The sequence below is a fragment of the Panthera onca genome, chromosome A3, assembly GCF_046562875.1.
Source record: "Panthera onca isolate mPanOnc1 chromosome A3, mPanOnc1 haplotype 2, whole genome shotgun sequence".
Taxonomy (NCBI): domain Eukaryota; kingdom Metazoa; phylum Chordata; class Mammalia; order Carnivora; family Felidae; genus Panthera; species Panthera onca.
The window spans coordinates 49,013,833-49,040,701 of record NC_138341.1 but is presented as its reverse complement, the minus strand read 5'-3'; the positions used below and the strand labels follow the sequence as shown (position 1 = coordinate 49,040,701).

Here is a 26,869-nt window from a genome sequence, read left to right as displayed (position 1 = left end):
ACTGGAATTTAAATAAAAACTTTAAAAAGAAGTATGTATGGTACTGACTCTATAAATATTTAGATCTACATCTACACAGCATGAGAGAGTTCAGTGTTAATGGAACATAAAAATGATTGTTTTGTTATGTGATGAAATGAAATGTTTCCCCAATCAATTTACATTAATAACAACATGTTAGAAACCAACAAACTGTATATATAATGATTTTTTAAGCCACAAAACAAGATTTATTTATACTTCTTTGATAGTATCTCTTTGTTTGCCTTATTCATATTGCTTATAGGAAGGGAGAATCTGGAAAAAATAAAACCGGATATTTTAAAGATAAAGCTTTGGGCGCCTGGGTGGCTCAGTTGGTTGAGTGTCCAGCTTCAGCTCAGGTTATGATCTCACAGTTTGTGAGTTCGAGCCCCGCGTTGGGCTCTGAGCTGACAGCTCAGAGCCTGGAGCCTGTTTCGGATTCTGTGTCTCCCTCTGTCTCTGCTCCTCCCCCACTCGTGCTCTGTCTCTCTCTCTCCCTCAAAAATAAATAAAACATTTAAAAAAAATTTTTTTGAAAAGATAAAGCTTAATTCTTTTAAACTGCAATTTTTATTTTTCCCTCTAAAATGCTAAAATGCTAATTACTGAGGTCCTTAAATAAGCCATTTTATTAATCACGGTCTTGTTAAAAATCTTATAAAATGCATATCCAAGCTGAAAAAGTCTGTGCTGCTCCATTTTGCTTATCTGTATATTTTTCTCAATTTTGTAAAATCTGTGTCTACCCACACGGATGTGTCTCTCTTGGGATACTCTGTAGTGTGCCAGAAAAAAAGATGAGCGTTGAGGCTCAGCCTCTTTCCCGAGCTAGGAAGCTCCACTGCTGGGCTCTTTCCTGCTCCTTGGGCTGGCTTTTACATTGATCATTGTCATAAAAAATGTGGCTAGGTTCTCTCCCTGCTATTATATCATTGGCTGGCGGGACTCCTAACCTGAGAGGGTAAAATCTGTTAACTACTTTGTAGACCTTACTTCCACTGTTTTTCTGAATCAATAACCTATTGTGTTATTTCTTTTTTCTTTTGCTTGACATGGAGGACCTGGGGAATGCCCTGTACTACTGTGTGATGGCTACACAGAGAAAGAATTGTAAGCAATATCTTCTAGGAATATTTCTCGCCACCAAGTTCATTTATTTCAGAAAACATAATACATTTCAGAAAATGCTTATTTCCTCATAGCCCTGAAACCAAAACTTGCAAAGACAGCACCAAAAAATGAAATGACAGTTGCACTTTACAGCAAAGATACAAAAATATAAATTAGGGGTGCCTGGGAGGCTCAGTTGATTAAGCCTCTGCCTCCTGATTTTGGCTCAGGTCATGATCTCACAGTTTGTGAGATCAAGCCTCATATAGGGCTCTGTGCTGTCAGCTTGGGATTCTCTCTCTCTCCCCCTCTCTCTGCTCCTCTCCCCACTCACGCTCGTGCTCCCTCTGTCTCAAAATAAATAAATAAATATTTAAAAATGTAAATAAAATATTAGCAAGCAAATCTAGCAGTATAATAATAGAACAAAGCATATAACCAAATACTGTCTATTCTAGAAGTTCTACAACAGCTGAAAACTAGGAAATAAGGCAATAAAAAAAAAGGTTGTATCCTTAACACAGTTCCTGCAATCCAATATGTAACTTAAAAATGAAGATTTAAATTTAAAAATTTCCAAGGTCATGAATAGGTTATTCATAAAAAAGTAAAATATAAAGGAATAGCAAATATACAAAAATATCCAATCTCACTAGTAAGAAATGCAAACATAAATAACATTTTAAATCTTTTAAATTGGGAAAGATACTTCTGAAATTGTTAGGAATATGAAGAAACACTTTCATGTAATGGGTGTGTATATTCTGATTCACGCTACTAACTTGCTAAAGCTTTCTGAAGTAAGCAAAATGAAGCCAAAGCTTAAATGTCCAGCACTCTGAACAAACTTTTCTTCTAAGAATCTATCCTCATAACCACGCACATGTTCGAGTATAGCTAGAGCACATTGATCACACAAATTATATATTGTAGCAAAAGCTAGAAATAAGTACAAAGCCTCAGGATGAGCCATTATTTAAATTATGATACTTTGTAACCATAAAACATGATCTTTTAGAAGAACATTTAATTACATGAAATGTTCTTTATTATGTTAAAATAATTTAAAATATGCCATAGGAGTATAGTTATGTAAAATATACTATGCATAGGGAAAAAATCCTGTACTGAAATAATTTCTAAGAATTGACAATGGTGAGATGAGGGTTGATTTTGCTTTTGTTCTTCATCATACTTTATTTTCTGTAAGGTGCTAATTCTCCTTAGTGTATACATAATGGTTTATAGTGTTAGAAATATATATATTAAATGTTATCAAAAGGGAATTTACAGTTGTGCAGATAGTATTCAACAGTAAGTTATTTTTCTTTAAAAAGTAGCATAAGTATATCTTAATTTTACACAGTGTTATAAGTCAAATACATTCCATTTTTAAAAAGTAGCTTAAGCTTAAACCTAAATAAATAGCCTTAAAGAATATGTTCAGGACCCTTCTGGACTCATCTGCTTAATCAGAATCATAGTACTTTGCATTTTTTAATTTTTAACATTTTTTATGTTTATTTTTGAGAGAGAGAGAGAGAGAGAGCATGAGTGGGGAAGGGGCAAAGAAAAGGAAACACAGAATTTGAAGTCTGGCTCCGGACTCCAAGCTGTCATTACAGAGCCTGATGCAGGGCTCAAACTCACGAACTGTGAGATCGCGACCTGAGCCAAAGTCAGACACTTAATCAACTGAGCCACTCAGGCACCCCAGTACTTTGCATTTTCAATATTGCTGTGTAAATCTACTCTTCAATCGTTTTATGCACAACAGCTTTTGTTTTTTTTCTGCTCCAACTCCATTTTTCAGGCAATGATATTTATTGAAGTCATGCAATTTTCAAACCGTTGAAGAGGAGTTGAGAGGATATAAGCAAGGGATTTTTGATCCAGGTGTAGAGAGAAAGGGAGAAAGGAAAGACAGAAAAAGGGATGCGAGCTTTAGATCAAGTGTGGGTCCAGACAGGTGCTAGCAGAAAGCTCAGCTCTTGGAAACCTGGCCCTACCCCAGGATTTGTAAACAGCACAAATCCACTGAAGATGCTGGAGAGGTAAAGAATCATCTTGGCCATCTAAACAGGACTTCACTGCCCTGCTGCCCTGAACCCCAGCCTACCAGACCCTTAGGACTGGCTGGGACCATGACCCAAAGTCCCTTCTGATGACGATATCCAAGCTACAAAATTGCTACATATTCATCAAAGAGAATCAGTGACTTGCAAAGAAGTATGAAGAACAGAACAGAAGCAAATTCAGCTTCCACCACCTAAACACAAATGCAGAGTTCACAGGGATTGCAGCACTGAGACAGTTCCAATTGTGACAGGAGAAGGTCTTTCAGCAACAGTCTGGGCTCATGACAACAGCTCCTTGTGCTTCCCAGCAGTCTCCTTGGTAGACACATGGGGCCATGTTGTAAAAGTCAAACTCTGGATACCCTGAAGTACCTAAATCCCAGCACTCCTTGCATATATGACTCAGTCCTCAAGACTGTTTGTCTTGGTTCTTTATACTCTTTCCTGCTCACGAGGAGGTAGCTGGAAAGGAGTATGTGATTAGAATGAACACATTCCCATTTTAAAATACAAATGGAACTTGGAAGGTAGAAGCCCAGACCATTCCCATCTTAGTATGATTTTAATTGGATACTCTTCCCTTGATTCAACTCAATTTACTAAACTGGATCGGGCTGTGAAGAGAACAGAGCAGTAATTTGGGACCATGCATTTGTGAGGCAGGATCAGGGAGTACCTTCTTGCAGACTTAGAGCATTATTGAGGGAAATGGCCAGAAAGGGAAGAGAATAGTATCTTTGCCTTCTTTGCATTTTGCCGGGTTTTAGGTTGGCAGTGCCTTAATTGGGCCACTGGAAACCCCTGATGACTGTGATATGGCTCATATTCTAGCTGAGTCTTTAACATATTAACTTCCAGACCCCTTATCATGCCAGCTGGAAAGAGAAAGGAACTGGTCTTAAGGATTTGGATACAGGGTTTCTAGGTTATTGTCTAAGTTCCTCTTTAAGAGCTCAGATAAGTTGTTGAGCTAACTAGTTGCATTTCAGCCTCAGGACTGCTTCCCTTTTAGTTCCCATCATGAAGTGAGGCATTTTTAAGCACCCCCCCCCTTCCCACCCCTGACACCCTGGGACTATTTGGGAGAGTATTTCAGCTGTTTGTGGGGCTTTCTTTTGTTTAAACATTTTCAGAGTCAAAAAAATCCTCTTACGAGAGCATATTAATTATTCAAGAGGACCTTTCTCCACAGTAAAATAAAATTAATAAATCGTACAAGGTGAGTATTAAGCTTATGCTCCTAATCTCCCCACATGCCACTAAATGTGTACATGAGACTTTTCAAAATTAGTGTCTCAATTATACTCTATGACAGAGCAGAGGGGTAGCTAGCACGACTGTTCACCCTTCCTGCACGAGCTCAGGCAGAAGTGTGATTTGTGAAGGTGGCTGCTTGTTAGTCCATATACGGCTTAGGGCACTGAATTAAGCTGTAAGAACAGAGCACCACTTATTTTTTATGATCTGAAATCTAGGGCACTGAGAAGGAAGAGAAGGGAAAGGAACTCAGCACTTCTAGAGCTATAAAAAAGTCATGAGAGTCTGTCCTCGGAGGAAAACCCAACTGAAGAAAGAACATCTCATGATCCAATTGGAGGATGCAAGGGCACCAGTTCCCTTCCAGGCTCTGAGAAGAAAGGCCCTCCCACCAAAGACTTCATGCCAAGAGGAATGGAAGCTGCTGTGTTGACCTTCTATATAGGATGAACACAGTGTCTCTGGGCATAGATCTGAAACATGCTGACGGCCTGAGTTTGTCAAAACTAACAGGCACTACTTTTCCTTTTTTTTTTTTTTTCGATAGGTATGCGCTTTTCTTTTTAAATTTGTTAAAATTTATTTTTGAGAGACTGAGAAAGACAGAGAATGAGCGGGGAGGAGCATAGAGAGAGAGGGAGACACAGGATCTGAAGCAGGGTCCAGGCTCCTAGCTGTCAGCACAGAGCCTGACCTGGGGCTCGAACTCATGAACCATGAGATCATGGCCTGAGCCGAAGTGGGATGCTTAACCGACTGAGCCACCCAGGTGCCCCACATTTTCTGATGATTCATGTGAAGAAACAGGATACATCCAGAAAAATTCTGACACCTATTTTCCATGACCTCAAAGTCTCAAAAAAGAAACTGAAAGACCCAGGACAGATGGTGATTTTTTGGTCACTTTATCCATGGCAATGAGCCAGTATGAATGAATGGAGGTCCATTAAGAAGGTAAAAACATAAGAGAGTATGGAATGCAGCTAATTCTACTCAGGTAGCAAAGTGACTGAATGCAAATTTGGGGTGGGATGAAGTTTTGCATGATTCTATCTATGTAATTCAGATGATAAGACTTTTTTTTCAATATATGAAATTTATTGTCAAATTGGTTTCCATACAACACCCAGTGCTCATCCCAAAAGGTGCCCTCCTCAATACCCATCACCCACCCTTCCCTCCCTCCCACCCCCCATCAACCCTCATTTTGTTCTCAGTTTTGAAGAGTCTCTTATGCTTTGGCTCTCTCCCACTCTAACCTCTTTTTTTTTTTTCCTTCCCCTCCCCCATGGGTTTCTGTTAAGTTTCTCAGGATCCACATAAGAGTGAAAACATATGGTATCTGTCTTTCTCTGTATGGCTTATTTCACTTAGCATCACACTCTCCAGTTCCATCCACGTTGCTACAAAGGGCCATATTTCGTTCTTTCTCATTGTCCTGTAGTACTCCACTGTGTATATAAACCACAATTTCTTTATCCATTCATCAGTTGATGGACGTTTAGGCTCTTTCCATAATTTGGCTATTGTTGAGAGTGCTACTATAAACATTGGGGTACAAGTGCCCCTATGCATCAGTACTCCTGTATCCCTTGGGTAAATTCCTAGCAGTGCTACTGCTGGGTCATAGGGTAGGTCTATTTTTAATTTTTTGAGGAACCTCCACACTGTTTTCCAGAGTGGCTGCACCAGTTTGCATTCCCACCAACAGTGCAAGAGGGTTCCCGTTTCTCCACATCCTCTCCAGCATCTATCATCTCCTGATTTGTTCATTTTGGCCACTCTGACTGGCGTGAGGTGATATCTGAGTGTGGTTTTGATTTGTATTTCCCTGATGAGGAGCGACGTTAAGCATCTTTTCATGTGCCTGTTGGCCACAGATGATAAGATGTTAAGATGAAAATCGGAGAAGGGTAACACTTGAAGGAAGCCAAGGAGATGCAGGGCACATTGAACTATTCGATTGCAGTGGTAAGGTGTGGGTGGGTTCTGTGGGCACAGAGAAGGCAGAGTTCCACCGTGAGAAGGGCTCAGGGCTTTGGGCTCCTGGAAGACACACCTGGATTCCGATCTCCAACACAGTCTCCGAGGCCCCTTATGGAGAAGATGATTCTGCCACTGCTGCTTGTGTAACTGTGTAACGTGGGAAAGGCGTTTTGTAAAATCAAATTGGCGATGAAGAAATGGCATTTCTATATAAGAAGTGTGTGTATAGTAGTGAACTTTATGATCAGTATATGTTACTTGTGTTTGATTTGTTTTTAATATGTTGGAAATGAGAATCTGATATATTTGAGAATTTGACTCACCACATTTGTAATTTTAATTGAAACACTTAGGAGGATTTAACTAATTAGTTTTGTAGTCAATATGTAGAGGCTCATAAGAACCTCATTTACTGAACTTGTAAGTTCAATTCTTAGAAAGTTGAAATGCTTTAAGAGAACTTACTATGCTAAATTAGAAGTTTTGATTTATTAGATTTACCAGAACTATGCGAGTCCTGAGAAAGATTTTGTTTCTCCTACTTATAAGTCATCCTGTTAGGGATTTGAAGTTTTAAGAAAACCAGATGTATTAAATTTGTGTATTACATTTGAAATATTTAAGAGAATTTAATAATCAACTTTATAAGTACAGTTTACATTATTAAGATTATTTGATTTTAAAGTTTGCAAAATTTGAGACTAATTGGAAATATGTAAGATTATTTCACTAAGTTTGAAAAAGTTAAAATATTTAGGAGGAAGTACTCCATCTCATGTTTAAGAGCTAATTGAATATTAGCCAAAATACAAGGGAAAATGAATGTTTAACACTTTAACTAGATTTATAACAAAACTTCCAAGATTTATAAGATGTGTTCAAAGGCAAAAGAAACACAACTTTAACAAATTTAATATCAACTAAAACACATGCAGCTGTAAGAGGTTGTTTTGTTTTGTTTTGTTTTTTTGCTATTATCCTCCCTTACACATTTTTGCTATGACTCTCAGATGTTTTTATGTCAAACATTAAACACTCAAATGATGCTCCACGTGAGGGTGGTGACTTTGTGACATACAGGATGTGGGAAGTGAACATGTGGTTTTGGAGATGGTATCAGTGAAAATGATTTAGTTTTTCTGGACTGTGATATGCAAATCCACATGCTAGGCTTCTGGTAGAGTGAGTATCTCCACAGGTGGGAAGGATGATGGATAGCGTTTGGCAAGAGGTTTGCTGTCCCAATTGGAAGGATTTTAAACTATAATTTAGGCAGGGACATAAGTGCTTCACCCTATTGCTGTTATCCCTGATGTAGAAGGAATTCAAGAGGAGATGAGATAGGAATGGTGTGTAGAATAGGTCTAATGGTGTGTCAGGGTTTATTATAGATCATAATATAACCATTAACTGAGATCTTACTGGATTTCAGGCAATGAATCAGCAACTTCCCATACATTTCCATACTTTCCCTTTCCCCCTCTCTCCCTGCAACGATACTCTACAAGGTACCTTTTATTATATCCCTTTTATCCGATGGGGAAACTGAGGCCCAGCGAGGTTGAGTGTCTTGCCTACATTCGCATAGCTAGTAAATGGTAGAAGCACTGCTGGGACCATGGCCTGTGCTCTTTCCTACACTAAACTGCATTATCAAAGGTGAGATATAACGTTATTAAAGGACATTCTTATACAAAAGATATGCAAGGCACTATGTAGAGTATCCCAAATGTTAAATATAATGATAAAGCTGAATTGGAAGGTAGATCAAGTAAAGAATTATAAAAGAGAGGAGCAAGGAATCAGGCTCAGGGCTGCTTAGATAGATTTCCTAGAGCTTCACGTGTTGCATCAGTACTCAAGCTGAGATTTATCTCTTAAGGACATCATTAAAGTGTCTCTTCATCCCTGGGGATTCCTCATCCATAGAGCCTCATATGTCCCCTTTGAGTGAGTTGGAATAATAGCTTCTCAAGGTAGCAAGAGGTTTGGGCAATATAAGCCGGTTCCTCAGTCTGTCCTCCAGGTCTGTGATTTTCTCAGGTTCTCTGCTGGAATTTTCCTGTGTCTGTGGTATTTTAATATAGTATAGACTAGCTGTTCAGACAACTGCTGTGGATATGGGACTTGGAGTGTTAAGTGGAAGTTAGGCTTTTGCTTTTCCTGACTCAGGAAGGACAGGTAAAGCAGAGAGTACACTTCCTGTTGGTAGTAGGGGTGTTGGAGAAAAAGCTAAGGGGTTGACAATAGTTGGGTCACAGAGGGGTCTATGAAATACCTGAGTTTCCAGTATTCCTGGATAGACTAGAGGTAAGATAGAAATGATAAACACTTCCTTTGATTAGAAGTGTTCTCCTGAGGTGCAAGATCTACTGGGGACGGGGTGTGGGTTAGGAATCCAATAGGGCCCAGTCAAGTGAAGTGTGGAGGAGGCAAGTGTGAATTAGAGCACATAGTTACTCTAGAATAGGTTCAGAACACCTGTTCTGAACCAAACATTCTGTAGTGTAGCAAAACTTCATTGTAGGCATACATTTGGCCCAATTTTTATTTTCCTTCAAGGTAGAACATCATAGGTATGTTTGAGGTCTGCCTGATGCATTTGGTCTGGTTTTCAGATTTTGGCTGATGTGTGCAGAACAGAGGTACAGTCAAATCAACCACTATCCACACATTGTAGTGAATATCTGTTCTGTGTCAGGCAACGGGGTAGCTTCTGGGAACAGGTATAAAGTGTCCCTGTTTTCATAATGCTTGTAATCTAGCAGGCAAGGAGGTGTGGGAGAGACCAACAAGTTACAGAAAATTGTATAAATAACATGGGATTAGATAAGAAGGATACTTTATCGAGACTTGAAGGCTTAGTGCAGGTGGTACTTGTGCTAAGTCTAAGAGGACAAAGTAACCAGGTAGGATGCCATCCCTATAGCAAGTGAAGCCAGACAGAGTAACATTAATAAGGCAGTGCACAGTTCTGGGTATTAGTTAACCTCTCAGTTAAGAGGTCCATTAACAAATGGGAATAGCCAGTAGAGACTAAGGAGGATGGAGAGATGAAGAAACTAAGGGCAGTTAACCAGGGATGGAAAAGCTTTAGGAGGGATATATCTAAATGACTGCCACATAGAAGAGGCATTATATTAGTAGGAGCAGCCCATAATCAGAGGCAGATTTCAGTTCAACAAAAGGAATAATTTTATAATGAACCAAAATGTGAATTTAACAAATGAGACAGATTGAGTAAAATATTTAAGCAGAATTTGATATTCTCATAATGGCCCTGTCTAGAAAGTTGTGGGGTTGAGTTTTTGTTTGGGGGGAAAATTTTCAAAAGAGCCTGTAACATCCTTTCTGGCACAGTAGGACCCTTATGTCACTTTTCAGCCTTCAATGACAGCTTTCTTTAGATGATATAACATCCAAAAGCCACCTTGAGTGGGAGTATGTAGGCAGATGTCTAAGGCACAGGAATGCAAATTGCATGGGTCTCCAAGCTATGAGGGAGTAAAGAGTGGGAGGATGACGCTAAAAGAAATAGTTTCTAATGGTCTTTCATGGCAGAAACAGAATCTCCATTGCTATTGAGGATTAGATGAGACAATGGATTGGAGAGGATGGAAACATAAAGTATCATTATCAATTTTATTAACATGAAATCTCTTTTCTAGTGTCCAAGTGACAAACACTTATAAATCATTATAATTCCCAGTCGAGTGTTCCTGAAATTAATTTAAAAAATACAAACTCCACATTGTTTTCTCTGCACTTTGTTGTTTCTTTTCTCCTCCTCTGCTCCTTCTTCCACTCCTTCTTCCTTCTCTTCCTTTTCTTTATTTTACCAGTAAGTTTTTCCCATATTCCCAATGGCAGTTCTTCCCTCTGTCTCCAAGCTCCCTCAGCATGGTATTAATTACATTGGGTTAAATTGGTATTCAGGACTTTATCATCCCCCAAAACTGAGAGCACAAGGGCAAAGGCAAGTTTTACTGCCTCAGAATTTGGCATATGGTAGGTGCTCAGTAACGGTTGGATGGATGGATGGATGGATGGATGGATGAGGAAGAGGACATTCTCCTCATTGTCATCTAATTTTATCCCTCCTTATCATATTCTGCTAATACTACCTTTCATAGCTACCAGTGTTCTTTAATTACCAAATCCAATGTCCTCATCAGCCTAGGATTCTAATGACACTGATGAACAGAACCAACCACAAGTCACCTCTCTTAACCTTTGTCACTCTACATAGCCTGATTTCTCCACTACCTCTCTGCTTCTTCCGCCATCCTCCCCCCCGCTCCCACCCCATTACTTGATGGACATTCTCACGAATTGTTGATGTCTTTGCCTCTTCTCTGGAAATGTGTACAGGTAAAAGAGATGTTTTCTTCTTTCAAACTCAAATAAGCCATCTGTTTGGAAAACTCCTAAATCCACATTTTCATCCCTGGCTTCTTAGTTTCTAGTCCCATATCTCAAGTTGCCTTGTTGGGCATTTCCAACCAATTGTTACATTTTCACATCAAATCCAGCCAAAATTGTATTCATCTCTTTCCTCTCCATTCATTTCCTGATTTACTAACCTCTGCATTCATTCCCTGATTTACCTGTGAACTCACTTCACTTGAGTCAAGCAGTCATTCTTCCCAAACATTTTGCAACTTTTTGCTTCCATAATTTTGTCAAACAGTTTCTTTTACCTGGAAGGTCACCTTTCTTTATCATCTTCTCTAAAAAATTTGATCTAGGGGCGCCTGGGTGGCTCAGTCAGTTGAGCGGCCGACTTCAGCTCAGGTCATGATCTCGCGGTCCATGAGTTCGAGCCCCGCGTCGGGCTCTGTGCTGACAGCTCTGAGCCTGGAGCCTGTTTCAGATTCTGTGTCTCCTCCTCTCTCTGACCCTCCCCCGTTCATGCTCTGTCTCTCTGTCCCAAAAATAAATAAACTTAAAAAAAAAATTAAAAAAAAATAATTTGATCTAATCTTCAAGGTCCAAGTCAATTGCCACTTTTTGAAGTCTTCCTTAATCATCACTGCTGGACATAATGTTCTTCCTCTTCTCTCATATTCAATTTGTCTATACAATCATATAAAACATATTCTAGCACCTTATATTGTAGCTACCTCTATATCAGTTCTGTTTGCTTCAATATGTAGCATAAAGCTCTTGAGGGAGGACATGAGACTTTGAGTTAGGAAACATCACCTTACCTGGTGGCATTATCCATCAATGGACTGAAGATCTTTGTCCAAATTTAACTGAGTGTTTCTACCTCAGGATCCTCATTCAACATTTGCTAATTTGACATCAATAATAATAACAAAGTCTTGTGGTCCTACTACATGCATTTACATTGAGAATTACTCTTCATTTCCCTTCAATTAAACCTATGTTTCTGCCAGTTTTTTTAAAAACAAGGTCCTTGACCATTTAGCATACTGGGAGCTCCCATGAGTAGGGACAGGATGTGACAAGTGCAGTGCGACAGCTCCAGGGAGAGAGTAGGTGGTCATTGAATTTCTCCAGGAAAGATCCTTCAGTCTAATTGACCCATCCAAGATGTTAACAAGCTCAACTTTGATCTATGTCAACTCAGACATTTGAGGTTCTGGATTTGAAAAGACAGGGTCAGTTGTGATGGATAAGCTTCTAGTGAATGACCATTCTCAGTATCCCAGAGATGCTTGGTCATGGGTTGTAAGGTTCATCTAAATTAGTGAAAAGATTCTAAAATCTATGTTTGACCTCTGGGCAGTGAAGAATTGACCTGAGATATACAATGGGATCCAAGTCTAGTCAACAAGGTGGGGTTCAAGGACAGACTACAGGTCTGGTGGAGACCTGGGAAGCAGGCTATTTAAATTTGTAGCTGAGTGTGGCTGGGAGAATGGGACAGACATTACAGAACCATCAGAAGTTTTTGTTGTTTATGCATGTCTTTGCTTTTGGTTCCTCTTTTACTCTGTCAGAGCGCTCACTCCTTCTTTTGCCTTCAACCATTGCCCCTATCTGGGCAACTGTATATTTGGTCCTGATCATATTTCATATTGTTCAGAGACCATCATAATTTAGATGTTTCCTTTCACTCAAACACAACATCCAGGACCAGTCTGAGGAGTGAGCAACCTTCTCCTTTCAACTCGCTGAAATTACACTTGCCCCTTCCAGGTAGAGAAGTGGTGTTACCAGCCCGGTGCTTTGCTGAGCTTCCTGTTGCTGTGTGTTTAATTCCCAGTCAGGTTGCCTTTTACCTCTATAGTCCCTCTTGTGGGGCTTAGGAATTGGCCTATTTCCTTCCTTCTTAGTGCTGCTCTTCAGTACTAGAACTGACAACCATCATGGGTCTTTGCAAAATGGTGGTGTCACTTCTTAGTGTCCTCCAACTTCTGATTTTATAAATCACACATACCTTCTAATTTTTCTAGTAGGGAAATTTTTTCTTTTTTTAAATTTTTATTTAAATTTAGGCAACACTATCAACAATAGTCCAATTACAGAAAGAGCCCAAATGTCCATTGGCTGATGAATGGATAAAAAAGATGTGGTATATTATATACAATGGAATATTACTTGGTGATCAAAAAGAATGAAATCTTGCCATTTGCCACAATGTGGATGAAACCAGAATGTATTATGCTAAGTGAAATAAGTCCATAATAGGGAAAATTTTTTGAATTTCATTTTAAGTGGGAGAAATTATAGTTTCAAAAAGTAAAATCCCTGATGTGTTTTGGAGTTTAATTAGAGTTAGATCTGATCTTATTTAGGTATATTTGTCTCTGCAACCCTTTTATTCTAGATAACCATTGCCTTCAATAAATAAGTATTCCTTCTTCAGAAGAAGAAACACTCTTGTTCTCTCTCTCTCTATGTCTCATTCCCCACTCTATGGAAAGATAACAGAAAATAATTAAATTAGTACTGTAATTTACAGGTGAAAGTCTCTTTTTTCTCTGTATATACGTTTTAGTTCTAGAAGAAAATTTGGCAAAGTTTACCAGGACAGTTTGAACTAGCAACTCTATATCAAGGAGTTTATTTTGAGGAGAGAACAAGGAATGCTCTCAAAGATTTATATCTGGGATACTTGTAGTTATTAAAAATGGAAAAAATTTACATATGAAAATAGGGGAATGGTAAAATAAATGATTATAGCCACGCAGTATAATGCATCCATTTTTAATAGATCAAAAATTCTATTTTGCAAACTATTTCATGACATGGAAAACACACATGAGATGATGGTAAGGAATGAAACAAAAAAGCAACTATTGAAACTGTTTTTATTATGATCCAAAATTTAGCCTTAAAAATGGGAGTAACTGTTTGTGGCATAAATAACACAGATAGAAAAAAGCCAGTATAAGCTAGCATTCCAGAATTTTAACAGGTTTACTGCCAGTAGTGGGATGGTAGATAATATTTACATTTTCTTTACAATTTTATGCATTTTTCTAAATGTTCTTTTGGGAAGATGTATTATTTTGTTCATTCATTCACTTATTTAACAAATGTGTAGTGACTGGTGACAGTACTGCCTTGTGCTGAGGAGATAAAGTAAACAAGACAGAACAGACGTATTCCTTGCTTTGCTTAGAGTTTACAATCCCTTAAAATTAGGAGGAAAAATGTGTTTTTTTTTTCCCCTTAATTCATTTCATTTGACCCAGTAATTCCACTTCTGGGAATCTATCCTAAAGAAATAATCAAGAAAGGAAAATAAAATTACCATATAGAAATGTTTATTAGTGCATTAACCATAAAGCAAAAATATTCAGAAATCACCTAAATACCCAACAGTAGGAGGGCAGTTAAAGTAATAATAGCACATGCATATAATGGAATAATATGAAGCCATTAATATTGTGTTACTGGAGACTTTTTAATAATATGGGAAAATGTTACTAATGTTTTCCATTACTATCAATGGGAAAAAGTAAGCTGCAAAATTATACAGAACCTGACCTCAATTATGTAGTGTAATAGTCATAAAAGAGAAATTAAAATGTTAACAGGTGTTATTTTGGCATGGTGAAGTAATGGCTGATTTGTATTTTGTGTCTATGTTCTTCGTATTTCCTGAGTTTTTGCAAGAACAGGTTTAATTTTATAATAAGGAAAACCATAATGCTTTTGTTTTTTAAGACTTGATTCAGATTATCTGTTAAAAATTCAAGGAACATACAAAAGATAATTTAACATTTCCTTAAAGTTTGTACTGCCTTGGTGGAGAAAGGAGAGATAATTGATATGATGACTGCTTACAGCCCCTTACCTTTCTAAAATATTCTTGGGAGAGAATGGATGAATATACATGCAGTGGAGCTACCTTCATCAGAGGGTCTGGGGGGATTAACTCACTGTGCTCATGAGGCTGAGCAAGGAAAATTAGAACAAGCACTTGGATGACTTGGGGACAGAGCCCTGAAGCCTAATCCCAAACTCTACCTTGGATTATAACCTTGAGCATGATGTTGATAATCTCCCTGGGCTGTATCTGGACATTAGGGACTTGGGGGCATTTCTTGCTTCTGTCATTTTCATCAGCTCAGGCACCAGGGCTCCTCTGACCTCACTAAGCAGCTGTCCTGCAGGGTCAGGGTCCCTGTCTATGGTTTGCCTAGAGAGAATAATGGAGCCTGAGATGCCAGGGTCAAGGCAACTAAAATCTGGCTCCCTACCCATTCCAATGTGAAGACTTTGACTCTGGCTTCTGTCCTTAGCCTTCTAAGTTCAAAGGGAAAGAGCATGGCTGTGGAACATGTCATTTCTGGGTAAGCTGGAGCAAGAGATCTGTCTGCTGAATGCTCAGAAGCACACTGACTGACAGGTCTCCCTTGAGCTCACACAAGGCCCAAGTGCATTTAAAATACCAACTTTCCCTCTGATTTAAAGTTCATCAAGGCTGAATGAAATCACACCACATTTCACTGCACCTATATTCATTCATATGTCATGCTATGGGTTTTCTAAATTTAAGGGGTCTGCTGTCCAGTTAAAGGAACAAGTCAGTGCAGAAAGACTTACAGACATACTTCACGTTCAACAAACTTAGTATCTGAACACTAAAGTAGCATAAAAGATAAATTTACAAAAGAACTCCTTTCACTACCACTTTGAGTAATTGGTTTACCGTCTACATTTAAAATATAAATTGATTCACCGCAATGTGTCACCACAATGTACCAAGCACATAGAGTTGCATAAAGGGAGTTGTACATGGAATTTAGAAGCCAGCATTTGGTTTGGACACCACTGCAATGATTTCTTACATTTCTCTGATTTTACAAGTGTTCATTGACTACAGAAGCTGAAAAAGACCTCAGATCAATTGCCAATCATAAACAATATTTATGCTAAAAGAATTTAGTAGTTTGGGAATTTTGAGGGGGGGGATTCTTCTCCTAGGTCCTTCTTTGGGTTTCTCATAATTCATAGACCTCAGTAAGGCCATGAAAAGAACTCATTTCAAAATCACAGTGGCAGGTGTTTTAAACATACCTCCCCATCCCAGGTAAGCATTGAATATTTGTGCACACATAGATACACACTAAAGACCTATAACACCCACAAAAATATCCACACAGAGGAAGATGTGCTCTACTAATTGATTTTCCATCCTGCCACCTGAGGAGCCATTCGTTCCAGAACGCAAGCCCTAGTGTTCGAAAATGCCAACATTTTCCTTATCAGCCAGCTTCTGAAACCTTAGTTGGGTGCAGGAAAAAAGAGCTTTCAACTGCCTTTGCCAAGTACATTTCTCTGTAGATACAGACAGGTGAAAAACATTGACCTTACATGACAAGAGAAATTTAGAAAAACTCCTGGGTAAGCTCCCTGGGCCCCTATTTGCGGAGTTCCTGAGGAACAGCCTAGCAGCATCTCATTGCTGAATGACAGCTCCAAGCAGCATAGATGGAGCTGAATTAGAATCCTGAGTATCTTATGATTCTAATGAAATGCTCTTCACATAGAAAGAATATTGGAGAGTTGAGGTGGGAGCAGTAAGTTCCTGAATATCCAGGAAAAAGTGAAAAATGAGAAATTTTACCTAGGCACGCGTAAAACTGGAAGGCACCAAGAGGCTGTCCAGCAGAATAGTAGGCTTGCAGGGATTTACAAAGCCCCAGCCAAGGGCCAGTCCCTTGGCCAAGGCTGGAGTATCCCCTTCAGGCTTTCAGGGTAAATGAGAGGAAGAATATATGGAAAGAAGCAAAGCAGTAGTTGAAAGAAACCTATCAAGAAGATGGGTGCAGAAGGGGTGAAGAAATAGAATTAAGTGAAGGAAAAAGGAGGTGTGTGAACAAAGGGAGACTGGCAATGAATGAAAAGGAAGATGAAAGGAAAGAAAAAATAGAAAAGCAAATGGTGAGATAAGATCAACAACTAATTCAACTAGCTGTCAGTAACAACCCCAGGGTCCAGGTGACCAATCTCCACCATGAACCAGGCGCAGTGCAACCCGGAAGCTCACAGCAATGCTATGGTATGGACAATTTATCCCTTTTCCAAAAAGGGCAAGCTCACCTATCGAAGGCCACAGCAGTCATGGAATAGATGCTGGCGAAGACAGCGGCGATGGGGAAGAAGTTGTGGAACTTGCAGTAGAACAGGCCGTAGTACCATTCGTTGTGGACAGCATAGGTGAAGTTCACCACCGTGTTGAACGCAGCCATGGATGCCTCTGCAAAAGCCAGGTTCACCAGGAAATAGTTCGTCACTGTCCTCATTCGTTTGTGGGCCAGGATGATCCACATCACCACCACGTTGCCCACGACGGAGGTCACCACGATGACCGTATAGGCAGCTGCCCAAAGGACAATTTGCCAGGCCGGCTGCACGAACTGGTTGGGCTCCGAGGTGTTGGTGGAGATGTTTGGGAAGAGGTCTGAGTCAACCTGGAGGACGTTATCCATTCCTCTGCTAGGCGGTTAAGCCCTCTTCTCTGCACACACCCTGCCTTTGCAGCAGGCCCTGAGGCTGACGCCTGGGGTCAGGGTCCTGCTTATTCAAGACAGGAGGGCTGCAGGCTCTTTCTGGGCAGAACTCTTTCCTTGCAAGCAGAAGAGTTGGCTCTCAGAAGATAAAACGCTTCTAGATGCGCTGTCTGCTCCTCGTGGCTCTGAATTCCTCCACTTTCAAGCTTCAGGAAGCATTTGAGTTCAGAAATCCGGAGACAGCGTCTCTCCTGCGTGGGACTAGGAAAAAGAAAGAAATCCCAGGGGTCACGCTTCCAGGAAGCAGGAGACCCTCGCCTTTTTGCACCTGCTGCTATTTGCAACTCCTATTCCCCCTGCTTGCAGCTGGAAATGCAAAAAAAAAAAACAAAAACAAAAACAAAAACAAAAACAAAAAAAAACCTGTTCTGCAGGAGGACTGGGGGCAAAAGGGTGTGTTCGTCACCACGCGACCTGTAAAAGTTCTGAGTCTATAGCCAGTATTCTGGGGCCCCGTATCTGGCTGGAGATTTTTTCCTTTGCTTTCGCTGTGTTGCAGCTGCTGCTGCCGCCGCCGCCGCGGTCTGCAGCTTCGCAGGAGCCTCTTTGGCTCGGGTCCTGCTCTAATCCGGAGTTAGCAGAACCTCGGTAGGCTGCGCGCAAGGTTTTTATAACCCTCTGCAGAGACGTCACCGGGAAGGGGCAGTACCTGGGCTGCCAGTCCCGGTGCTCAGGGCAGCAGCTGAACCAGCTGTTGGCAACTGTCTTACTCCACTAACGCAGCCACCGCGCCTTTTGCTGTTACCTGCTGTGGGAGTCTTTAAGCCGGGGCGGGGGAGGGGGGAAGGGGGCCACGCACTCCGCGAGGGGGCGCTAGGTAGCCTCGGAGTAATTGCGCCAAACGAAGTCTGCAGCTGGAACCACAGAAAAGGATTTGAGAAAGAGCTGTAGTGATGGACACACAACTTCCAGGGAGAGCAGCCCGGAGCGCTGCGACAGCTCTGCAGAGGCGCCTGCCCGTGGCTGTGGGAGTCCGGCAAGAGTGGGAGCGACGTGCCAGAGCTGCTCTCCCGGCCTCTCTCCAGCCCGAGTGCACCACGGGCTCGCTCTGTCGGCTACCGAGAAGGAAGGGGCAACGATGCCCAGTTGCAGGTGTCCGAAAAACAACTTTTCTGAGAACGTATTTAGGAAATATCCCCAAATACCTAGTTCCTTTTCCTGGGTAGACCGCTTCCCCAGAGGAAGCAGTGATAGACTCTAAGCTTTGGGGACACCTTCCCAGGCTCTCTGGTGGTTTGGCCCCTCGGTCCATGAAAAGCTCCAGCTGAGCTCTACAGATGAGCCCCAGCGCAGGCAACAGGGACTGGGCTGGGCTCCCTGCGAAGCTCAGTGAGCCTAGGAGCCACCTACAAGCAGTGTGTCTTCCAGACGCGCCTCTTCTGGCTCTCTGCCAGCACTCACTGCGGCCTCGCGTTCATCGCCAAGAGACCTAGCAGCCTCTACCTCCGAGCCTCCCGGGCCTGCCGGCCACAGCCCGACCGGGTGGCGTCGGGGTCTCCTTCCCGTACCCCGTCTTAGGTTTGCAAAGGGACTGGAGGGCAGGTCTGTCTCCCGTCTCTCTCCACCTCCACCCTGCCCCCGGCGGGCTTCAAGGCTTCATCTGTCAGTCCAAGGCCATTTCAAAAGGCCGAGCTGGAGTCAGGCGCTGGGAAGAGGTGGGAAAGGCTCTCCAGTGCGTGCGCATCATCTTGAAGAAGCCGAGATGGCATGAGGTTCGGAGCGCGGTCCAGCCAGAATGTCTACGAGACACGGTTCCGCGGGTAATCGAATCTTCCGAGGCTTTCTGGGGGCCATCTACCCCTTTGCCTCCCCTCGCTCCTTGCCCCCCTTTTCCTGCGGGGCACTCAGAACTGTGAGACGCGGGTGGGGATGGGTAGCATCGCTCCGCGTTGAGGCTCGGGATGGCGCAAGCCTGCACTCTCCAGGAAGCAGCGTTTACGCACTAGTCCTGCCTGGTTGCGCGCCTCTCCTTCGAGCAAGCATGTATTTGGCAGGAAGCGCTTTTAAGGCTTAGAAATTTATTGTACCGATTTATGCCGGGCTAAAATCGAATCCATTCACGGTGCGAGGGTGAGGGGCCGAAGTGGAGGTTTCTGTTAGTTCACTTTGGTTTTGCTGAAGGCGAGAACTTCAGCATTTATATGAACCGCACCTTGCACTGCCTGTTCCTCCAGGCACCCCTAAATCGAAAGAGAAAACTAATTTAGCCAATAGATTGTGAGTGGAAATGATGTATGTCACTTCTAGGCTGAAGCATAGAAGAGAGAGAGAGAGAGAGAGAGAGAGAGAGAGAGAGAGAAAGAGAGAGAGAAAGAGAGAGTGAGAGAGAGTGTCAGAGGGAGAAAGAAATGTCTCTTCGTATTCTCTCCCAGCCAAGTCACAAATGATGCAGCCACAAGAAGACAAGTCTTGATTACCTTGAATTCCCAAGTGACTGTATAACCCAGGCCACTGCCCAGTCATTTTGGACATGTAGCATGAGTAGGAAATAAATTTTGTTGTATTAGGGCACTAGGGTTTGGGATTAGTTTGTTACTCACCATGATCTAGCTTATCCTGAATAATATAGGAATAAAATATTCTGATATCTGGTAAGGCAGGTTCATCTGGATGCTCATTTCATGCTTTTTAAAATCCATTTGGAACATCACATTTAAATTTTAATATTTTAAATTCAATTTAAAAATTAAACAAAACACACTGCATCAGTATTCTAATTGGAATTGTCTGGAATTTATCCAATTTTGACAAAACTGAATTTTTTTATATTAATTTTTTAAATCCAAGAACATGGTATGCTTTTCCATTTATTCAAGTCTTATTTATGCCTTTCAAAAAGATTTTATAAATTTGAAAATAGATTTTATATTAAAATTTGAAAATAAATTTTAAAATAGATCCAATCTTTTGGTTAAATTTCTTTCCATATATTCTGTAGATTTTGTTTCTTTTTTAAATGAACTACTTTTTCCTTTTTTATCCCAGATCAAAGAAAACCCATTGACTTCTGTGTGTATGTATTTGTGTGTATGTATGTATCCTAGTCATTTTACTAAATTTCCTATTTATTTTAGTGCTTTTTATTTGAATTCTTTACATTTTCAACTACATCATTAGCATATTCTTGTCTCACTGAATTTCCTTTACCTTCTAGAACAATGTTAAATTAAAATTGATGATAGCAGATATTTCTGTATAGTTTCTGAATTTAAATTTAGATGACTGTGAATTTTAACCATTTAGGATAGTATTTGTTGTAAAATTTGCTAAATAGTCTTTAATGTTTAGTTTCCTTCTACTTTATTTTACCTGGAAGTTTAAATAAGAATGTCTTGTAATTTCTTTTATTTTAAATGTCTTTTTCAGGATGTCTTGCTATGATTGTATAATTTTTTTTTCACTAATTTGTTGACATAATGTATTAAATGAATAGATTTCCCAACACTGACTAAACATGGACTCACCCTAGCATTCCTGGCACAAACTCTGCTTAGTCTGAGGCTATATTATTTCTTGATATATTGCTGAATTCAACCTGCTAATGACTTATTTAACATTTTTACATCTGTTTTTCTAGTTGAGAGTGATGTAGATATTCTTTTCCTTTTTTTTTTTTCAGATATTAGTGTTATGCATCAAAAAATGAATTGGGAAGCATCTCATCTCTAACTACAGCAAGAAATAGTAGTCCTTGTCCCTGAACTACCCAGGAACCAGTCAGAAGTGTAAGTCCTTGGGCCAGCACAGAACTACTAAACTAGAATCTGCATTTTTGTAAGACAGGTTATTTGTATGCACATTAAAGTTTGAGGAACTTAAAATAGGTCCAGTGCTTTCTGGATTTCTTAATGATAAGAATCTCTTAGTTACTTGTTAGTAAACATTATCATGTTCCCCTGAAAATTCTCATTTGGTAGTTCTGGGTTGGGACTCAGCAATTTGTGTTTTTACCAAGTACCCTGGGTCAGTCTTCTCTTCAAGCAAGTTTTATAAATATGTTGGCCTTTTACTTTAAACAGCATGAAACTAGATGAGTCCTTTCTTCATCTCAAGGAAATTTTCAGCTAGCATGTTTTTGAAATTATTACTTCTTCTCCATCAGTCCTTTTTTCTCCTTTTGAGAGTCTCATTGCTGTCATGCTAGGTCTCCTAGATCCATCCTCTGAATGTTTTAAAATTTATTCCTGCCCCCATTCTCAGATTTGAGTACCCAGGCCCTTCTCTTTCGGTTCTTTCTCCACGTTCCAATGCTGATCTCCCAGCAAAGCCTAGCCTGTCCAGTTGAACTGTTCTCTTAGCTCAACCCCCACAAAGCCCCAGGGCTCCCTTATGTCCAGCTGTCCTTAAGCTTGAAACCACGTGGCTGATTGGAGAGGACATTGGAGCTGGCTGGGAAAGGGAGGGCAGCTGCGTTCAGGTCCCCATCAACTCTGGTCTTCTGAAGACCAGAGTTGTGGATGCAACTGATGTGGATGCATCCCCTTCATCCTCCACAGTGTGCATGAGTTGCTACAATTGGTCGCTGGCTCCCATCCTCAGCCATCCTTTTACAAGACAAACTGGTGTGCATTATATCTCTTGGAAATTAGATTGTTAGTTCCCTGAGAGCAAGAACCACGTTATTCAACTACTCATTTGCTAGAAGTGCCTTCCACACAACACAGTGCTTGATCAATACACACGTATTAGGTTGGATTGAATTGCTTGACAATGGTTGAATTTAGAAAGGTGGTGTGAGGCAGGGAGGCAGCAACAGATTAGGATTCACCAAACTGTAAATCTTCCCAACACAAAACAACAATAAGCATTAATAATAGTAACAGGAAGCAGAGGGAGAAAGTAGAGGGTAGCTGGCTCTTAAACAATGTTTACCATGGGCCAGGAACAACTGTTCCATGTGCTTTACATATAGTCACTCTATTTGCCAATACCTTTAGCTTTAGCTTTCTTGAATCACTCTGTTTTATTTGTGCATCTATATATACTGTAGCATATAGCATAGATTTTGAGTTTCTTCTCATAAGCCAGTGTAAAAATCATTTTCTTTTAAGTGAGTTAAACCTGTTCATATCTGATGTTTGATCTTAATTCTGTTACATTATTTTATGTTATATTCCTGAGTGCATTTTTTTTACATTATAGGCAAATGTATATGTTATATTTATGGTCTGTTTGCTTTAAAAATATTAGTGTGTTGTATAGAAAGATTTTTGTGTGTGTTTTTCCAGTAGCTACCTTTATACTAGTACCTTTTATAATGTTCTCAGCCTCTTTTGGCTCATATAGGCTTCTATTATATGGTTTATCAGCTTTATTTATTTATTTGAAATTTACATGAAATTTATATGAAATTTATTGTCCAATTGGTTTCCATACAACACCCAGTGCTCATCCCAACAGGTGCCCTCCTCAATGCCCATCACCCACCCTCCCCTCCCTGCCACCCCCTATCAACCCTCAGTTTATTCTCAGTTTTTAAGCGTCTCTTATGGTTTGGCTCTCTCCCTCTCTAACTTTTTTTTTTCCTTCCCCTCCGCATGGTCTTCTGTTAAGTTTCTCAGGATCCACATAAGAGTGAAAACAGAAAGAATGAAATATGGCCTTTTGTAGCAACGTGGTTTATCAGCTTTAAATGACATTGTAAGTCTTCTACCTGTTACCCAGGTAGTGATCTATGAGCCTTTCTTATTCAATTGAGCCATACTAACCTGTTGTCTTTGTAGGTAAAATATGGCTGATTATCAGCAATGTCATATGGATTAATCTGTTAATACTTCTCCCTTTTTATTTTTTGCCTTCTCCCACTTTGGAAAGTTGTGTTATTTCTACTTTGACAACATATTTAACATGTACTCATAATTCTTTGACATGTATCTTCACTTTTTGTTTTGGTTTTAGGTCTATAATGAAATATATTCAGTGGTCACTATCAGTCCTTTTGCTGAAATTTCTGCATTAATCTTTAGGTTGAAAGAAGCTCATTCTGTAGTGAGTTCTTCAGAAAGAGTTCATAGGTAGAGTTTTGCATTGTTAAGGCTGTTTTCTGTCGCGTTCACACTGGAAGTTAGCTTCAGTGTATATGTATATTTTTTACTTTAAAATAAATGTAAAAATGACACATACTCCTTGGCACCTTTTACAGACTTCTATGATTTTACAGACGCAAAATTTTCACAGGGCTTTGTATACCTCTCATTTCTTAAAGAAAATCACTATTTTCTATTACTGGAGAATATTTTCAGATCTGTTAAGTTGTTCTAACTGTTTAAGTATTTCTGTTCTATTACTGGAGAATATTTTAGGAGAAAAGTTAAAGACCATCTAATACTTGAAATGAAAATGTGTACCATTATTTATCTTTTAAATACAATTTCATTGAAGTATGTATCTATTCAGAAAAGGACACACATCATAAGTGCAGAACTCAATAAATCACAGAAAGTAAACATACCTGTGATACACAACCTAAGGGAAAAATATTCTATTACCAGCATGATAGAGACCCCTTTATACCCTCTCCAAAGGTAACCACTACCATAGCTTCTAAAACTGTGGATTCAATTTGCATGTTTTTGAATTTTAAATTAATGGAATTTTGCCTGTCTAGCTTCTTTCATCCACATTACAATGGTGAGATTCATTAATGTTGTTTGTAACAGGCGTTCGTTTTTATTGCCATATGACATTCCATTGTTTGAAAATACTAGTTTATTCATTTACTGTTGATGGACACTTGATTAGTTTTTGTTTCTGGCAGTAAGAACAACGTCACTATTTTTTAAGCACATGTTCATGCATTTTTGTTGGCAATATGCCTGGGAATACAATTACTGCGTCACAGGTTTGCATATGCTCAGCTTTAGTAGATACTAACAAACACATAGTTGCTTGTGACAGCTACACTCCCACAGCAACACACATGAGTTTTCCAGCTGCTCCACATCCTTGCAGATAAATGGTATTGGCAGTTTTCTTAATCTCTGCCATTCTGACAAGTGGGTTATGCATCATGGATACCCCACTGTGGTTTTAGTTTGTGTTTTATTCATGAATGAAAGAATGTGGTGGAGCACCTTTTCATACAATTTTTGGAAAGTGTCCATTCTGGTTGTTCATTTTTTAAAAAAATTAGTTTCTCTCTCTTACTGATTTGTAAGAACTCTTATGTGAAATAGGTCCTTTGTCAGTTATATGTATTGCAAATCTTTTTGTATTCTGTAGTTTGCCTTTATGATGGCCAGAAATTCCTAAAATTAATGTATCCCAATTTATCACCTTTCCCCCTCTTTTTAGTCAATGCTTTTCGTGCTTTAAGAAATCTTTGCTTACCCCAAGATCATGAAGATGTTCTTATGTTATCTTCCATTAACTTGATTGCTTCAACTTTTACATCTAGATCTAAAAGCTACTTGGAATTGATTAATATGAATGGTATGAAGTAGAGGGTTAAGATTCATTTTCATCTTCATTGATATTGAATTGTCCTAGAACAGTTTACCTAAAAGAATGTTCCTTCTCACTGTTTTCAATGGTGCCTCTGCCATAAATCAAGTAATTCTGTATGTGAAAGTCTATTTTTGGATTCTCTATTTTGTTCAATTGGCCTTTTGAATATCCTTGCCCCAGCACCACTATAGATCTATAATAAGCTGTCTTGTAATCCAGCAGTATAAGTTCTCAATTTTTTTTTTTTCTTCAAAGTTGTCCTGGCCATTCTTATAGCCCATTTGCATTTGCACACAAATTTTGGAATTTATCAGTTTTTACCAAAAAAAACCAACTCTGCTGCAATTTAAATTGGGATTGTTTTGGATATCTAGATTAATTTGGAAAGGATTTACATCTTTACGATATTGAACATTCCAAGCCAAGAATGTAGTGTATCTTTAATTAATTAGATCTTCTTAATGTTTCTCAATTAAGTTTCATAATTTCCAGTAGGGAGGTCTTCCACATCTTTCATTGGCTATATTGCTAGATGTTTGATCACTCTGATGCTGTTATAAGTGGAAATTTTTCAAATTTTACTTTCTAAATGCTGCTGTATATAGATATACAATTGATCTTTGTGTTTTTATTTTATATTTATAACTCTGATAAATTCATTCATTAATTCTTAGGTTTAATTTTGGAATCCTCTGGAATTTCTATGAATACAGTCACTGAAAGGAATAAATACAGTTTTAATTCTGTCAGGTTTTGCTTCATATATTTTGACATGGCTATATTATTAGGTGCAGACAAATTTAAGATAAATATGTATATATTTCTGTTAACTTCACCCCTTTGTCATTATGAAATACACCTCTTCATCTCCATTAACATTTCCTTCCTTTGAATCTACATTGTCTGATATTGGTATTGCTGTGCCTTTATTTTGGTTAGTATTTACAGAATATATTTTATATTTTAGTTGCAGAATCTTCATTTATTTCTTTCATGGTTTCCAGTTCTCCACTGAAAATTTTCATCTTGTTATTTAATATCTTAAACACATTATTATGATATTTTTAATGTCCATGTTTGATAATTATAATATTTTGATATCCTGGGGGTTTGTTTATGCTGTCTATTTTTCTCTTGATTTTTGGTCAATTTTTGTATTTTTTGCATGCTTAATTATTTTCATTGTATGACATAAAAGGTGTCTGCAAAATTATAGAGCTAATTTTAGGCATTGGATAATGTTATATTCCCCCAGACAGGAGTTATTTCTGCTCCTGGCGTGTGGTTAGAATGACTTTAATCCAATCAGGGCTTGAGCTGATTGAAAGTGACAGTTTGGTCTTTGTGAGGTCTGGTCTATTCTCCGTTCATCATCACTCCTTGAGTAATGGTTTTTGGGAGTCCACGCTGAATCCTTGGACATTTACAAGGGTCCTTCCTTCTTTGTGCACTGAAGTCCATTTGTGTGGGTATTCCTTTATTTTTAAAACTTTTTTAGTATAATTGACATGCAATGTTATATTAGTTTCAGGTGTACAACACAGTGATTCGACAATTTTATACATTATGCTGTGTTTACCACAAGTATAGCTACCATCTGTACCCATATATCTCTATATCAATATCATTGATTATATTCTTTATGTGACTTAAACATAAAAATAAAAAAATTTCATAATTGAAGCCTGTGTCTCCCACTCCCCTTCACCCATTTTGCCCAACCCCCCATTTTTTGTCTTGTCAACACCATGAAACTACTAACACCTCTGCTCAGCTCATCAGCCTCTTAACCACTGCTTAAGAAAAGGCAAAAGCTTTGAGGGAGAGGGGTCAAGGTGATTGGTGGGAGAGGGAGGCAGCTACTGGGCAATGGGCAGTGCCTATTTAACAAGTATGGCAGTGTTTCAACTTTTTAAAGTTAATTGACTTTATATTTTAGAGACATTTTCGGTCTTTTATTTAAAAAAATGA

General features: G+C 39.4%; 1 protein-coding gene across 1 annotated transcript in view; it reads right to left on the bottom strand.

Annotated features, from left to right (window-relative positions):
• Positions 1–18,179, bottom strand: part of TACR1 (tachykinin receptor 1) — a 142,355-nt gene extending 124,176 nt beyond the window's left edge. Inside the window, exon 1 of the mRNA XM_060656633.3 lies at positions 16,983–18,179. Coding sequence (XP_060512616.1) covers positions 16,983–17,371 — 389 coding nt within the window. The 5' untranslated portion in view covers positions 17,372–18,179. The remainder of the gene's footprint in view (positions 1–16,982) is intronic.
• Positions 18,180–26,869: the final 8,690 nt, after the last annotated feature.